Source organism: Cynara cardunculus, assembly GCF_001531365.2.
Source record: "Cynara cardunculus var. scolymus isolate 2C chromosome LG 17, CcrdV1, whole genome shotgun sequence".
In the NCBI taxonomy this organism is placed as follows: Eukaryota; Viridiplantae; Streptophyta; class Magnoliopsida; order Asterales; family Asteraceae; genus Cynara; species Cynara cardunculus.
This window is the reverse complement of record NC_037544.1, coordinates 1,049,938-1,064,634: the sequence shown is the minus strand read 5'-3', so window position 1 is coordinate 1,064,634 and position 14,697 is coordinate 1,049,938. Positions and strand designations below refer to the sequence as shown.

General features: G+C 36.4%; 3 protein-coding genes across 3 annotated transcripts; all 3 read left to right on the top strand.

Moving 5' to 3' along the window:
- The first annotated feature begins 1,300 nt into the window (after nt 1–1,300).
- On the top strand, nt 1,301–1,929 carry LOC112501283 (stigma-specific STIG1-like protein 1). Its single transcript, XM_025104994.1, has one exon. It carries the CDS (start codon nt 1,326–1,328, stop codon nt 1,755–1,757), a length of 432 nt encoding a protein of 143 aa, XP_024960762.1. The 5' UTR covers nt 1,301–1,325; the 3' UTR covers nt 1,758–1,929.
- Nucleotides 1,930–3,337: 1,408 nt separating this feature from the next.
- LOC112501199 (1,4-alpha-glucan-branching enzyme 3, chloroplastic/amyloplastic) lies at nt 3,338–12,519 on the top strand. Its single transcript, XM_025104883.1, has 20 exons — nt 3,338–3,609; nt 4,551–4,622; nt 4,868–4,932; nt 5,545–6,222; nt 6,313–6,485; nt 6,810–6,899; nt 7,024–7,099; nt 7,926–8,033; nt 8,158–8,248; nt 9,086–9,187; nt 9,278–9,380; nt 9,454–9,591; nt 9,679–9,750; nt 10,102–10,206; nt 10,289–10,366; nt 10,452–10,562; nt 11,230–11,310; nt 11,398–11,502; nt 11,589–11,674; nt 12,220–12,519. Exons 1-20 carry the CDS (start codon nt 3,338–3,340, stop codon nt 12,305–12,307), a joined length of 2,694 nt encoding a protein of 897 aa, XP_024960651.1. The 3' UTR covers nt 12,308–12,519.
- Nucleotides 12,520–13,347: 828 nt separating this feature from the next.
- Nucleotides 13,348–14,305, top strand: LOC112501227. The gene is made up of 2 exons (XM_025104936.1): nt 13,348–13,683; nt 14,058–14,305. The coding sequence occupies exons 1-2, from the start codon at nt 13,404–13,406 to the stop codon at nt 14,183–14,185; spliced, it is 408 nt and encodes a 135-aa protein (XP_024960704.1). The 5' UTR covers nt 13,348–13,403; the 3' UTR covers nt 14,186–14,305.
- Nucleotides 14,306–14,697: the final 392 nt, after the last annotated feature.

Here is a 14,697-nt window from a genome sequence, read left to right as displayed (position 1 = left end):
CCTATGAATCCATAAGCGGGGTCCTCTGCACTTAGGGCTGTAAACAAACCGAAGGAACACGAACGGAGGCTTGTTAATGTTCGTTCGTTTAACTTAACCGAATAAACGAACGAACACGAACGGTAAACCAACGAAAATCTTTGTGTTCGTGTTCGTTCGTTTAGAAATCAGGTATGTTCGTGTATGTTCGTTCGTTAACATGCTAAACGAACGAACATAAACGAACGTGCTAAATGAACATAAATATTATTTGAATTCAAAGTATATAAACAAAAGATTATACATTAAATTTAGTATATGAATGAACATAAACGAACGGTAAATGAATGAACGTTCATGAACATAAATGAACGAACGAGACTCTTGTTCATGTTCGTTCGTTTAACTAAACGAACAAAAAAAATTGTTCATGTCCGTTCATTTATCAAATAAACGAACTTCCCGCCGAATGGTTCACGAATGAACGGACATGAACAATTTTTTTTTGTTCGTTTAACTAAACGAACAAAAAAAATTGTTCATGTCCGTTCATTTATTAAATAAATGAACTTGCCGCCGAACGGTTCATGAATGAACGAACATGAACAATTTTTTTTGTTCGTTTAACTAAACGAACAAAAAAAATTGTTCATGTCCGTTCATTTATTAAATAAATGAACTTSCCGCCGAACGGTTCATGAATGAACGAACATGAACAATTTTTTTTGTTCGTTTAACTAAACGAACAAAAAAAATTGTTCATGTCCATTCATTTATTAAATAAACGAACTTCCCGCCGAACGGTTCGCTGAACGTTCGGTTCGCTTACAACCCTATCTGCACTTGCTCAATTTATTTTGCCAAGTAGAATCTTTTCGGTATAATAAAAGATACAACGAACATGAACCAAAAACCCGAAAAAAGTTCCTTTAAATCAGCCAAAAAACCCTTTGAAAAACTCCCTCGAAATCTAGAAAAGAACTTGAAAAACCGCTCGAAACATTGGAAATTCGACTAAAAACACATCATAACGACGTTTTCAAGTTGTTAATCCACCTTAAAGATACACCCGCTTAGCAAAAATTCCGAATCCCGTACTGATTTTACGATACGAAAGTAATTCAAAATGGTAAGGAACTAAGTTGACAACTAAACTAGAGTGTGCCCTAATCAAGATCATATATTGAAAGAGTGCATGGCAAGAAGTCAACACCCCCCTTTACAAACCCTATAAAACTCCCAATCCATTCTCTCAATCTTCCTCACAATCTCCAATCAGAACAAACCCTAATTTCAAAAACCCTAATCAACCCTTTTGAGATCTCCATCTTCCCCCATTGATCATCATGAAGATTATGCAGATAATCTTCATGGTAACCATCACCATCACCATGATCACCATGGCCATCACTCTCACCACCACCGCCACCACTACCGCCACCACCGCCATCACTGCGACACCATTTCCCAAGAGGCCTCATAGCCGTTTCTTGGCCGAGAAAGAGCGAAACCCTAGGGCTGCGGATCACTGCAAAGACGACGACACTGTTTGTTATATCTTGGAAGGCAAGAACTCTACATGTTGCAATAACAAGTGTATGGATTTGACCCAAGATAGACACAACTGTGGAGCTTGCAAGAAGAAGTGCAAGTTTACGAGCTCGTGTTGCAATGGGGAGTGTGTGAATTTGGCGTACGATAAGAGGAATTGCGGGTCGTGTGGCCAAAAATGCATGCCGGGTGGTTATTGTATATATGGTCTCTGCAACTATGCGTAAATCAACATGATACTGTTCGATCTCGATCTTGATTAATTCGATATTCCGTTAAATTATTCGTGCATATATATGCTATCAATAAAGACCATTTTCGTCATGGTCGATCAACACGAAAAATTGTTGTTAATTCATATTTATTACTTATTTACGTGTCATTTTCAAGATTTCCCAAAACGAGAAATTGTAGTAATGATGTTATTGTGAAGTCGTTGTTCAAAGGGTTTGGGCCAATTTTGCTCAATTTTGAATTTTATTTTTCGTGTTTATTCTTTTGCGACGGATGTTTCGTTAAAGCAACGGACGATGGTGTCGCAAATAAGCAATCTTTTGTCGTGAATTAAGAAAATATGGCGTGCAATTGTTGTTCAATCTTTGCTTTATTCCAATTTGAAGATTTCACATAGAAAAATGGTCGGCAATGACCACGTTGTTTCTTGTAAAACACATTTTGGAGGTGGTTTTTTTTAAATTATAAATGTATATTAATTTTTTTGTTATCTATTTATTAATACATTCTTACGGGTCGTTTGTTTACCTCTTAATAGTTTTATTAAGAGGCAACATTGAATTGTTAAGAGGTGAATCTTGTTTGACAAAATAAGTTTGACTCTTAATAGTTCAAAAAATTATTTGAATGATTTTGTATCATGGGTTTTTGTTAATCATTTAACGCCCTAATTTTATTGTAAACAATTATCAAATAGTTATATTTCATTCAACAAATAATACTGAGTTGGATACCACATTACTCGCCACATCAGCATGGTAACCGGTTAATGCTTCAATCGTTTACCCGAATACTTATATATTTAAAACTTTACATCTTAGGTTTTAAAATAAAAGTTATGGAAGTAGTTACCCAAAATAGGAATCAAGTTAAAGTACGTTACTTTTTCATGCAATTTGCATTTCTTTTTTCAAATCAAATTTTAGAAAATTCTATGTTTATCAAACACTTACCCGGTAAGCGCTTACTGGTAATATTTAACACTATCACTTACTTACTGGGTAAAATTTTAGTCTACCAAAACGGTATCGTATGCAACAATTCACCTGGTAAGCCATTACCTTGGTAAGAGTCATCACCCTCACTTACCGGATAAGACTCTTGGTCTTTATCTTGTTCTTACCGGGTAAGATTTTTGGTACTTACCATATTCATCCAGTAAGATAATGTGATTTGGTGTTCACTTACTCAAGTAAGCGTTTGGTAAACGACCCTTAAATCTATTGTTTTCTTGTTTTCTTTATGTTAGAAAATAATACATAGAATTTGTTGAAGCAAATTAGAGAACATAACCTTTATTTTTTCTATTATAGAGAATATGTTGAGATGTTTTTTATAAACATATAGTTGAAGGGAAATTTGTGTAATAAACCTATAGTTGAAGGGAAAATAATGCAATAAACCTATAGTTGAAGGGGAAATAATGCAATAAACTATAGTATAAGGGAAATATTTGCAATAAACTTAAACTAAATGGGTTATTACTATAAACATCATCAAAGACGTTTTGTTGAATTCCCCTCTTCTCTTAAACCCAAAACCCCATTTCCTACCCCCAACCGTCTCTTATCTAATGATTACGTCACTCTCACTACTAGCTCGAATTCCTCTCTCGCCAACTAACGACGGTTCTGTTAGTAGTCGGAGTTTCACTCGCCGGCGATCCATCGTTTTTCCGTCGAAGCAATGGAGGTGTTCAGTTTCTCCCGGCCAACCGCATCCGCCGAAACAGCGGCAGCGTCAATTCAAGAACACAGAAGACGGAGAAAAAGGAGTCGATCCTGTTGGATTTCTTTCTAAATCTGGAATTTCGCACAAAGGTTTCGCTCTTTACCTCCGTGAAAGGTATTTAACAAATTCGATGGAAAATTCGAAGTGTTTTTGGTTTTTGATTTTTGCTTGCAAAAACATTCAGAAGATGCGTAAATTTCACTTTTTTTGTCGTCTTTTCATCTGGTTTTTTTAGTTGGGTATTTTGTTGTTTAATGATATGTAATATATTTAGTGTAAAAAATGAAATTTTTATTACTGATCGCAAAATCTTGGTTCTGGTAGAACATTGGGTTCCCCCTAAATTTGATAGGAATTAAGTTTTATAGGATCAATTACTTGTAAGTGGCTGTTTGGTTTGTTTTCCATTAAGTTCTGTACGGATAAAGCTATATGTGAGAACTAATCTGTCATTATATATCAGGTTTTTGTTTGGGAGTGGTTATTGATAGATGGAAGGGGATTGTCTTTTAATTGGGATGGGAATGGAAGGAGATTGTTTTTTAATTGGGATGGGAAGGTTTGGGAAAAATGGCTTTCTGCATAAAGCTCCTCCTAGTTTACTGTCATTAAGCCACTACCATAACTTACTGAATTAGCTGTAAGTCCCATTAAGCTCATTAAGCTGCTACCAAACAAGACCTAAATTTGCTACAATGTTATAGGATTTAAGTTTATTTAGGACAATGTTGAAATAAAACGTAAAAAGTAATCTTTCTATACGATATTAGTTGAAAAAAGAAGTCTTGAAATATGTGTTTACAGAATGATTCTAAAAAATGTCGGCATAAGAAAACTAACAACAAAAATATGTCCTAAAAGACTGGTGAGGATGGCCCTTGAGATCCTATCGTAACACCACAATTGTTTGATTATATATATAGACTTAAGTCCTGTAAAGCGGTCTATTAGGAGTTTAGGACATTTAAACATCTTTGACGTACTGTAATTCCAAATCTTTTTAGTGTTTAGTTCTTTTATATATGTTTTGGGTCATCATTCGTTATGAATTACAGATATAAATCTCTCAAGGATCTAAAAGACGAAATCTTGATGCGCCACATTGATTTCAGAGACATGGCTTCCGGGTTAGTATTACAATACAATTTCTTCATCTTTATGTGCTTTTTGCTAAATACGAACAAAAATTAAATAAATTTATATCAAATAAAGTAATTATATGTCTTCACGTGATTGATGGGTCATGGGATTTGGACGAGATCGTTATTTTGTTAAATATTGTTGGTTGATTATAGTGGTCATTTCTGATAGAATTCGTCATTTGTTGTATTAGTTTTTTTGTTGATCGTTTCTTTTGTATTCTTTGTACTAGATTTGAATTGTTAGGAATGCACCGCAACGTGCAACATCGAGTGGATTACATGGAGTGGGCCCCAGGTTTGGCATCATACTGCGATCAATACATCTTTGAATATCATGATGCATTTGTTAATTATCATACTTTCCAAAATGGTGTCTTCCCCTAAATTTGCTAGTTTTTTGGACGATGAGTCGCATAACGGAACTTCGTTAGGAGGTTTACTCTTCCAACATCCCTACTTTGGCTCCACCTGTATAAAGCGCTACGACAAAATTGGTTTTATAAGACGCTATATTATGTCTAAGGGCCTGTTTGCTAGCAGCTTAATAAGCTTAATGAGACTCTCAGCTTATTCAGTCAGATATACATGACTGTTTGGTAGTGGCTTAATGATATAGAAAGTGCCTTATTCAATAAGCTTTCTAAAGGGGAGTGCAGAAAGCCAAGTTTTTTTTTTCCAAACATGCCCCCCTCGAATTCAAAAACACGCTCCTTCCATCTATGAAAATCCCTCCCAAACAAAAATCTGCTCAATCTATACAGACAGATTAATCCCCACAAACAACTTTATCATATAGAACTTAATAGAAAACCAACCAAACAGCCCCTTAGACATTTTTGGTGTACTATACAGCCAATTTTATTGGAGTGAAGCTATGTATTTATTTTAATGTTGGAAATGAAATCAGGTGCACGCTACTGTGCGGTTGTTGGAGACTTCAACGACTGGTCTCCAACTGAAAATTGTGCACGAGAGGGTCATTTCGGGCACGATGATTATGGTTATTGGTTTGTCATTCTTGAAGACAAGTTAAGAGACGGAGAAGATCCTGATGAGCTCTACTTTCAACAGTACAATTATGTCGATGATTATGATAAAGGCGACAGCGGTGTTACTGCTGAAGAAATTTTCAAGAAAGCAAACGACGAATACTGGGAACCCGGAGAAGACCGGTTGATAAAATCACGTTTTGAAATCGTGGCCAAGTTATACGAAGAGATTTTTGGACCAAACGGGCCTCAAACAGAAGAGGAATTAGAAGATATACCCGATGCTCGGACAAGATACAATATGTGGAAAGAACAACATAAAGATGATCCACCCACCAATTTACCGGCGTATGATGTGATTGATAGCGGAAAAGAATACGATATCTTTAAAGTCATCGATGACCCTGTTTCACGAGCAAAGTTTCGTGCTAAAAAACCTCCGATTGCATATTGGCTCGAGACTCGTAAAGGAAGGAAAGCATGGCTAAAAAAGTATGCACCTGCTATCCCTCATGGAAGCAAGTATAGAGTGTATCTTAACACCCCTAGTGGACCTTTAGAACGGATTCCGGCTTGGGCTACTTATGTGAATCCCGGTACCATATTCGTTAATAGTTCTTCATTTTATCGGGTTTTTGGTTACGTTTTCTGATATGGGTTCTTGTCGGGATTTAATGATTATGTAGAGGCTGAGGGAAACCAAGGATATGCAATCCATTGGGAACCTCCTCCTGAAGATGCATATACATGGAAACATAAGAATCCGAAGGTTCGAAAGACTTTGCGTATATATGAAGCACATATTGGTATTAGTGGATCAGAGCCAAAGATCGCGTCTTTTAGGGAGTTCAAGGAGAAGGTTAATTGCTCTTTCGTTGTATTTGTTGTTTTGTGTTGTAGGGGTAGGTTCATATGAATATTTTGAGAAAATGAGAACCAATTATTCATGTTTTATTCATAATGAAGATACATGATATTCATGATTATTCATCATGAATAATACATGAAATATTTGGTTCCGAGGTTTTCAAAATATTTATGGTTCTCATTTGAACTTTCGTCTTATATAGTTATATTGTGATATCGTCTTTTGATTCATAGTTTTCTTTATCTCTTTTCTTTTTACATTCATTTCCTTTAGCTTCCTCTTTTTGGGATGCCTAACAGCATCTTGTAATGATAGGTTCTCCCTCATGTTAAAGAAGCTGGATACAACGCAATACAGTTAATCGGCATTGTGGAGCACAAAGATTATTTCACCGTTGGTTATAGAGTGAGTTTGATGTTCAACTTTTCGTTTTTTAGATTTCCATTCAACTTATCTGTTGATTTTATGAAACTATTCAAAATTCTCGACTCGTTTGGTAAGAATTATGAGGCTGCCGGTGCCAATGCAGGTAACCAATATGTTTGCCGTCAGCAGTCGATATGGGACACCTGAAGATTTCAAGCACTTAGTTGATGAAGCACATGGTTATTATTGGGATATCATTTGATGCATAAACATTATAATCGATTCTAGACCTTGCATTAGCCTTATAAAGAAAGGGGAGGTTCCTACATATATACAGGTTTGATGGTTTCTGTCTAGCCGATGTGGGGCTGAAGATGCCCCCTCTAACTGAGGCTAGACAGTGCCTAAGAGTGTGTCGAGTCCTTAGATGTGGTAGACTCTAGCTCTCATACCATGTGATTTATGTGGATACCCTTTGAATCTCTTTCTAAAAGAGCCTTTATAGAGAGAAAAGGTTCCTATATAAAATAGAAAATAATGAAAAACTGAGGAACACCCTGGTAACCACTCATCTGTACAGTATGCACATGTGCATACAAGTAATTGAAGTTGTTAACTTGGTTTTTATGCACGCGTGCATGTTATGCACATGTGCATATTCCGGACAAATTGATTACAAATTACTTGTATGCACATGTGCATACTGTCACATGAATGATTACCAGGGTGTTCCTTGGTTTTTCATTTTTTTACGGTTTTCTCGTGAACCTGACCCTCTGCATATATATAGGTTTGATGGTCCATGTCTAGCCAATGCGGGGATCCAATACGGACCTGTGTCTAGTCCCTAGATGTCGGCTCTGATACCATGTGAATGTATGTGGAACCCCTTTGAATCTCTCTCGAAAAGAGCCTTTACAGAGAGAAGAGAGGTTCCTACATATAAACAGACATGTTTGATGGTTATTGTCTAACGATGTGGGACTCCAACAATGTCAACGTATTTCATTATGATAAGATGGATTTTTTATTTATTTATTTCTCTTGATCTTTCTTATGAACCAGGACTTGGATTGCTCGTCTTCATGGACATCGTTCATTCTTATTCGGCTGCAGATGAGATGGTTGGATTAGCTCTTTTTGATGGATCAAATGACTGCTATTTTCATACCGGTAACACATTTAAAAGGATTCTATTGGAAACCCGTCACTTTAATGTTATTTGAAGTGTGGTTAAGCGGATGGATTAGCAAATATGCTTACTCATTTTTGTATCTATATTTTCTTGACTCATTAGGTAAGCGAGGACACCATAAGTTTTGGGGTACAAGAATGTTCAAATATGAAGATCTTGATGTCCTCCATTATCTTCTCTCGAATCTAAATTGGTAATAGCCAATTACTTTGGGTCGTTAAATATTGTTTCTTCTCTTTTACCACAGTGTTAGAGTCTCACATCAACTAGACTTAGACCATTTGTCCTCGGTATATGTGGTACATCCATCTCTCCTCAAGGGCTCTTTTCGAGAGTAGTTTAATGGGGTTCCACATATTCGCACATGGTATCAATGCCAAGGTGTATCATTCTAGGGACTATGACACTGTGGCAATCTATACCCGTCTAGCCCCCTCTCGACACTCTGGGCAACCTATACCAGTCTAGCCCCCTCTCGACACTTTAGAGCAAGCTATACCTCTCTAGCCCGACAATCTATACCCATCTAGCCCCCTCTCTCAACACTCCGTGGCAACCTATACCAGTCTACCCCCCTTTTGATGCTCTTGAGCAATCTATACCCGTCTAGCCCCCTCTCGAGAGTCTGGAGCAATCTATACTTGTCTAGCCCCCTTTCGCCACTCGGGGGCAATCTATACCCGTCTAGCCCCCTCTTGACACTCGGGGGGGAATCTATACCTGTCCAGCCCCCTCTCGACACTCTGGAGCAATCTATACCTGTCCAGCCCCCTCTCGACACTCTGGATAATGTACCTGTCTACCCTCTGATGGAGGGGGCGTGCTAGAATCCTACATTGGCTAGACTTGAATCGTTTCTCCTCAATATATGTCGGAACCACCCTTCTCTCGTAAAGGGATCTTTTGGAGAGTAATCTAATGGGGTTCCACATATTCTCATGCATTATAATGCAATTTACCAATTATATGATCTTTTCCACCTTGTGATTTAGCCTTTTTTTGATCTCTCTATATGGAGACATTTTTACAGGTGGGTAGTTGAATACCATATTGATGGTTTCAATTTCCATTCTCTTGCATCAATGATGTATACGCACAACGGGTTTGCTTCATTTACCGGTGATATGGAGGAGTAAGGCATCAATAATCTTGGTGTTTCTGATACAAGTTTGCTATTCACATGTGAATAGGTTGGCTAACCATTCGTTTCCCATTGTTTCAGGTTCTATAACCAGTATGTTGACAGGGCCGCGTTATTATATCTCATTTTGGCAAATGAGATATTGCATGATCTTCATCCAAATATAATAACCATTGCGGAAGATGTAAGTAACCAAAAGTTTGTGCTTTATGAATCTTGGCGATACAGAAACGTCATTTTTTGGATTGATTTCCTAGGCCACGCTTTATCCTGGATTATGTGAACCTACTTCTCAAGGTGGGTTGGGATTCGATTACTTTGTAAACCCTCGTGCATCGGAGATGTGGTTGTCGTTTCTAGAGAACGATCAAGATTCGAATTGGAGCATGAGTAAGGTTTGCACTACATTCGTGACCATGTCTACCTTGCTATTAACTCAAATTCCGTGCCTTTTTTTATTTAAGTTTTGGTCTTTGTTCTAGATCGTGAATACGCTCGTAGGGATCGGCAAAAGTTCGGATAAAATGCTTTTATACGCCGAAAACCACAACCAGGTAAATTTTTCTGGGTAACAACCTGTCCAACATGGGATAGAGAATTAGATCTGTGAGCTGGAAAAATTGTTTATATAACTTGTGAGTTTATATAATTTTTATATAAATATAAAAAGAATTTTAGGCCCATTAGCCTGTGGGCAAGCTCGACTCGTTTATAAGGATGTTATGGGCAAGTTTTCAAGCCCGTAAAAAAGGGCTTGGGTTTGCCATATTAGGCCCGTTGGACAAGAAAATAGGTTAGGCCCGGCCCAAGCCCGCAAATGAGGGGGGGGGGGGGTATTTTGTAACATCTTTGAGAACGCGGTAATTGGTCGTTTTTCTTATCTTAATATATAAGTTTATTGGCAGTCCATATCCGGAGGGCGGTCTTTTGCAGAAATATTGTATGGTCGAGCCTTGAAGCAACCGTCAACCATGAATGACTCGTTGCTTAGAGGTTGTTCTCTACATAAGGTCGGTTTAGTAACTAAAAGCCTTAAAAAGACGAACATGCTTAATTTTTCGTTTCTATACTTGATGTTTTTTCGTTGTTTAGATGATCAGATTAATCACCTACACAATTGGTGGTCGTGCTTACGTAAACTTTATGGGAAATGAATTTGGGCATCCAGAGGTGAGATTATCTGATCTTTCGATATTTTTCTTTTCCAAATACCCGATAAGATGCAAGTAACAATGAATGTTATTATGTTTGCTAGCGAGTAGAATTCCCGATGTCGAGTAACGGTTTTTCATTCTCGCTCGCTCACCGGCGCTGGGATCTAATCGAGCAAGAAGGGGTTCATAGAGATCTTCTTTGTTTCGACAAGGTATCTATTTTCTTGAACCCAAACTATTTTAAGTCATTACAACAAAATCGGCTTTATATGACACCAAGTATGTCTAAGGGGCTGTTTGGTTTTGCATCAAGTCCTGTGTCTGTGTGGATTAATCTGTTTGTAGAGATTGAGGAGGTTTTTGTTTGGGAGAGATTTTTCATAGATGGAAGTTGTGTGTTTTTTTTATTGGGAGAAGCAGGTTTGGAAAAAACTTGATTTTTTGCATAAAGCCCCCCTAAAGGCTTACTGAATAAGCCACTACCAAGTAGTCGTGTATAGTTGACCGAATAAGCCACCTTCTATATCATTAAGCCACTACCAAACAGTCATGTATAGCTGACTGAATAAGTTGTAAGTTCTACTAAGCTCATTAAGCTGCTAATAAACAGGCCTAAATAGTCTACTTTATAGTTCATAGGACATGTAAAAAGACTAATAAGACGCTTTATTTCAAAATTATCTTTAAAAACTTGTTAATACACCAAAAAACGTGCTATCAACTTACTTTAAGTCTATAACACAATTATATAGGATGCACAATTATTTAGTCCTATAAACTTAAGTCCTGATAGGCAATCTATTAAGACTCTTATACATATATAACGTTCTATAAAACCGATTTTATCGTACTGACTTGTAAAAATCGTATCTTTTACAGGACATGATGAACTTGGAAAACAAAGAAAGAATAATTTCGAGATGGCTTCCGAATATTCATCATATCAACGACGCTAATATGGTATGGACTAATGGTGATTGTATATTATGTTCCGAAGTTCTATCATCCGATATAAATATGAAACCTGATTCTTGCATACGGGTTTAGGTGATCTCATATTTACGAGGCCCGTTTCTCTTCATATTCAACTTTCATCCCACAAATTCATACGATAGATACAATGTCGGCGTGGAAGAAGCCGGAGAGTATCAAGTAAGATACCATATTTCTTTCTTGTTCCTTTTTTTTTAAATTTTCGGTGCCCGTTATCGTGATATCTTTGGTTTATATCGACACAGGTAATCTTGAACACAGATGAACGGAAGTACAGTGGTCAAGGATTGATAGAGCAGGATCAGTACGTTCGAAAAACCATGAGTAGAAGGTAAGCCAATGGCATGTTTTCGCTCTTAGGGGCCGTTTACCCGATGCTTACCGGTAAGAATCACCACTTCCACTTAACTTATCGGGTAAAATTTTAGTCTATTAAAACGACATCATATGCATCAAATTTATTCGGTAAGCGCTTAGCGGTAAGATTCGTCGCTCTCACTTACCAGGTAAGATTCTCGGTTCTTGTCATCGTTTTTTTAGCGGGTAAGATTCTCAATCTTTGTCATGTTTACCCGATAAGGTAAAGTGACCTAGTATGCACTTGTTGGGTAAACGTTTAGTAAACGGCCCCTTAGTTTGGTACGCAGGACAAAACAGTACAAAAAATTGTTGTCCCATGTGTTGCCTGACATTAAACAAACACAGGACCCGAGTGGGACAAAAATGCATTTTTTTTGTAGATTTGTTAATTACAAACTACTTGTGTCTTAAAGCTCTAAAAACCTTTCAGAGTTTTTTGACCCGCTTACCTCATCCTTGCCTGTCCAGTTCCATCTGAGGGTAACTCTTTCTAAAACCAACGGTTTTGTATTGCAGGGTTGACGGCATGCGTAATTGTTTAGAAATACCATTGCCGAGTAGAAGTGGTCAGGTTTATAAACTGACCCGAATCTTGAGAGTGTGAACATAGCGAGTATGTGATATACTTATCCGGGCCTTATGGGCCCGTAAATTTTGTTCGAATAGAAACGGGCCATTCGAGCATACGGGCATTTTATGCCAGTGTGGCAAATGCAAGTATTCACGAGGTACCGTTTTCTTTGGGTTATAAGTTTAGTGTACGATGTCGAACTTGTATTTAACAAACAAGTTTGTTGTAATATTATTCATTTTCTAGTGTTGAAGTTGAACATATATTTTTTTAATTTTCCGATTCAATCTTGTACTTCAAGGTACCGTTTGGTACCTGAACACAATTGGATTGACTGGATTAGACAAGACTGGACACGACAAGTTGTATGTCTGGTATTTGGTACGATTAGAACTGGACAAAACAAGACTTGTCAAGTTGCCTAAAAATGTTGTTTGATAATTTTAAATATTTAATTTTTTTTTTGTAATTTTTGTAATTCTGTTTTTATTATAATTTTTATTTTTTGTTTAATAATATAATTTTTTTAGAAAGATAATAATTAATATTTTGTTAGAACTCGATCATTATATCTTAAATATATTTTAGATTTTTTATATTTAAAATGAGATACATCAATAAATAGTACTTATCTGAATTCAAACATGGAGCTTTAATAAGTTCTACATTAACACAATTTACTTATAATCTTGAATTTTAAGTAACATGCATTAATAAACAATACCTAATTCATAAAAAAAATGGTTTTTAAAAGTTTTTATCAAATGCTTTATAATACAGTATAGATATATAAGCCCATACATAGATAAAATTAGGCTGCAAAATTTAGGATCCCGTTCAAAAACCCATATTTAACACGATATTAAATAGTTGTCTCCAAAAACTATTGCTAATTACGAAAGCAACTCAAGAATGGAGAAGTGTAAATCTTGAGGGTAGAATGTGATTCTTTCTTTGAGATGTAAGTTTAGGATGAACCTGAAGCAATACCAAAGTAAAAACCTGCAACAATGGCAACTAATTAACCCCATCATCAATTCCTCCATTTTTCAACTATTCTCTTCTTTCTTCTTTAATCATTTCAAATCCGCAATTTCTTCGAAACTTTTGGCGAAAAAAACCCGGAAAAATGACACCTTTTCTGTGTATGCTTGTAATAGCCGAAATGGTCGTGATCCTGATCCTCTTGTTTAGGACGCCGTTAAGGAAACTAGTGATGGTTGTGATGGATCGTTTGAAGGAGGGTCGAGGTCCGGTGATGTCGACGGTTGCAGCGACGTTGTTTGTGTTCTTGATGTCGACTTTGTATAGTATAATGAAGATTCAACAACGTTCGATGGAGAACGGAGCCGTGAATCCAACGGATCATGTTCTTTTGGCAAATCATATACTCGACGCGTCCTTGATGGGTACGTAAATTTAGTGTATCTGTCTTTTTCGTTTTTCTAATTGTTGTTGTTGTTGTTGTTTACTTTTTATCTGCTTTCGTTTTTAATTATGCATGTTTTTGAAGTCGTCGCACACATTTGAAAAACACTTGTGTGTCATGTCTAAAAGTATTGTAATAAGTTTATAGAACACTTTTGGATTTCTTAAGAAACTTTTCAGTACACATTTGAAACAAAATCTGCTATTAGCTTATTAAGAAATCCAAGTGGTTGATCCTATAAACTTAAGTCGTATAAAGTAGTTTATGTTCATCTTACCTCCAGACCCCACCTCTGAATGAAACATACTGCAATCCTTTTGGTTTTGGGTAAATGATGTGATTAATATGATGCAGGTTTTTGCCTATTTCTCGGATTGATGATCGATAGACTTCATTACTACGTCAAACGGTTTGATGATTCCGAAGGCATCAAACCCGTCAACAAAGCGAAGAAAACCTATGAAACATCGGACTCGGATTAAATCAACGTCAATGTAAATAAATAAGGGACTTAATGGAATCATACGACATTAATTTGATAGTCGTTTACGTTATTCGAGTGGCAACTGTATACATTTTCGTTAATTTCTCGTCAAGGAACGGAAAAGTAAAATGATTCTGAAAAACCGATTTTCGTTTGATTTTGTTATATATCGCATCTAAGTGAATAATTAAAACTACATTAATAATAATAATCAAACCAAATGAATCAAATATATCAGTTGGCAAAAAGGTGAGACAACTTTGCTTAAATACAAGACATGCCATCAGTACGATCAATCACAAACCCTCTATTTCTTATAAAATAAATACCCACTTTTAAAAATAAAATTATACTTTCCCATCTTACCCTTAGTTAGAAAATACAAGGAAACACAATAAATAACCAATAAGAACATCTCCAACAAATTATATGAATTAGAGAAGGGCAAACTGTATGAAAAAATAACGTACTTTAACTTGATTCCTATTTTGGGTAACGAACTTTCATTTT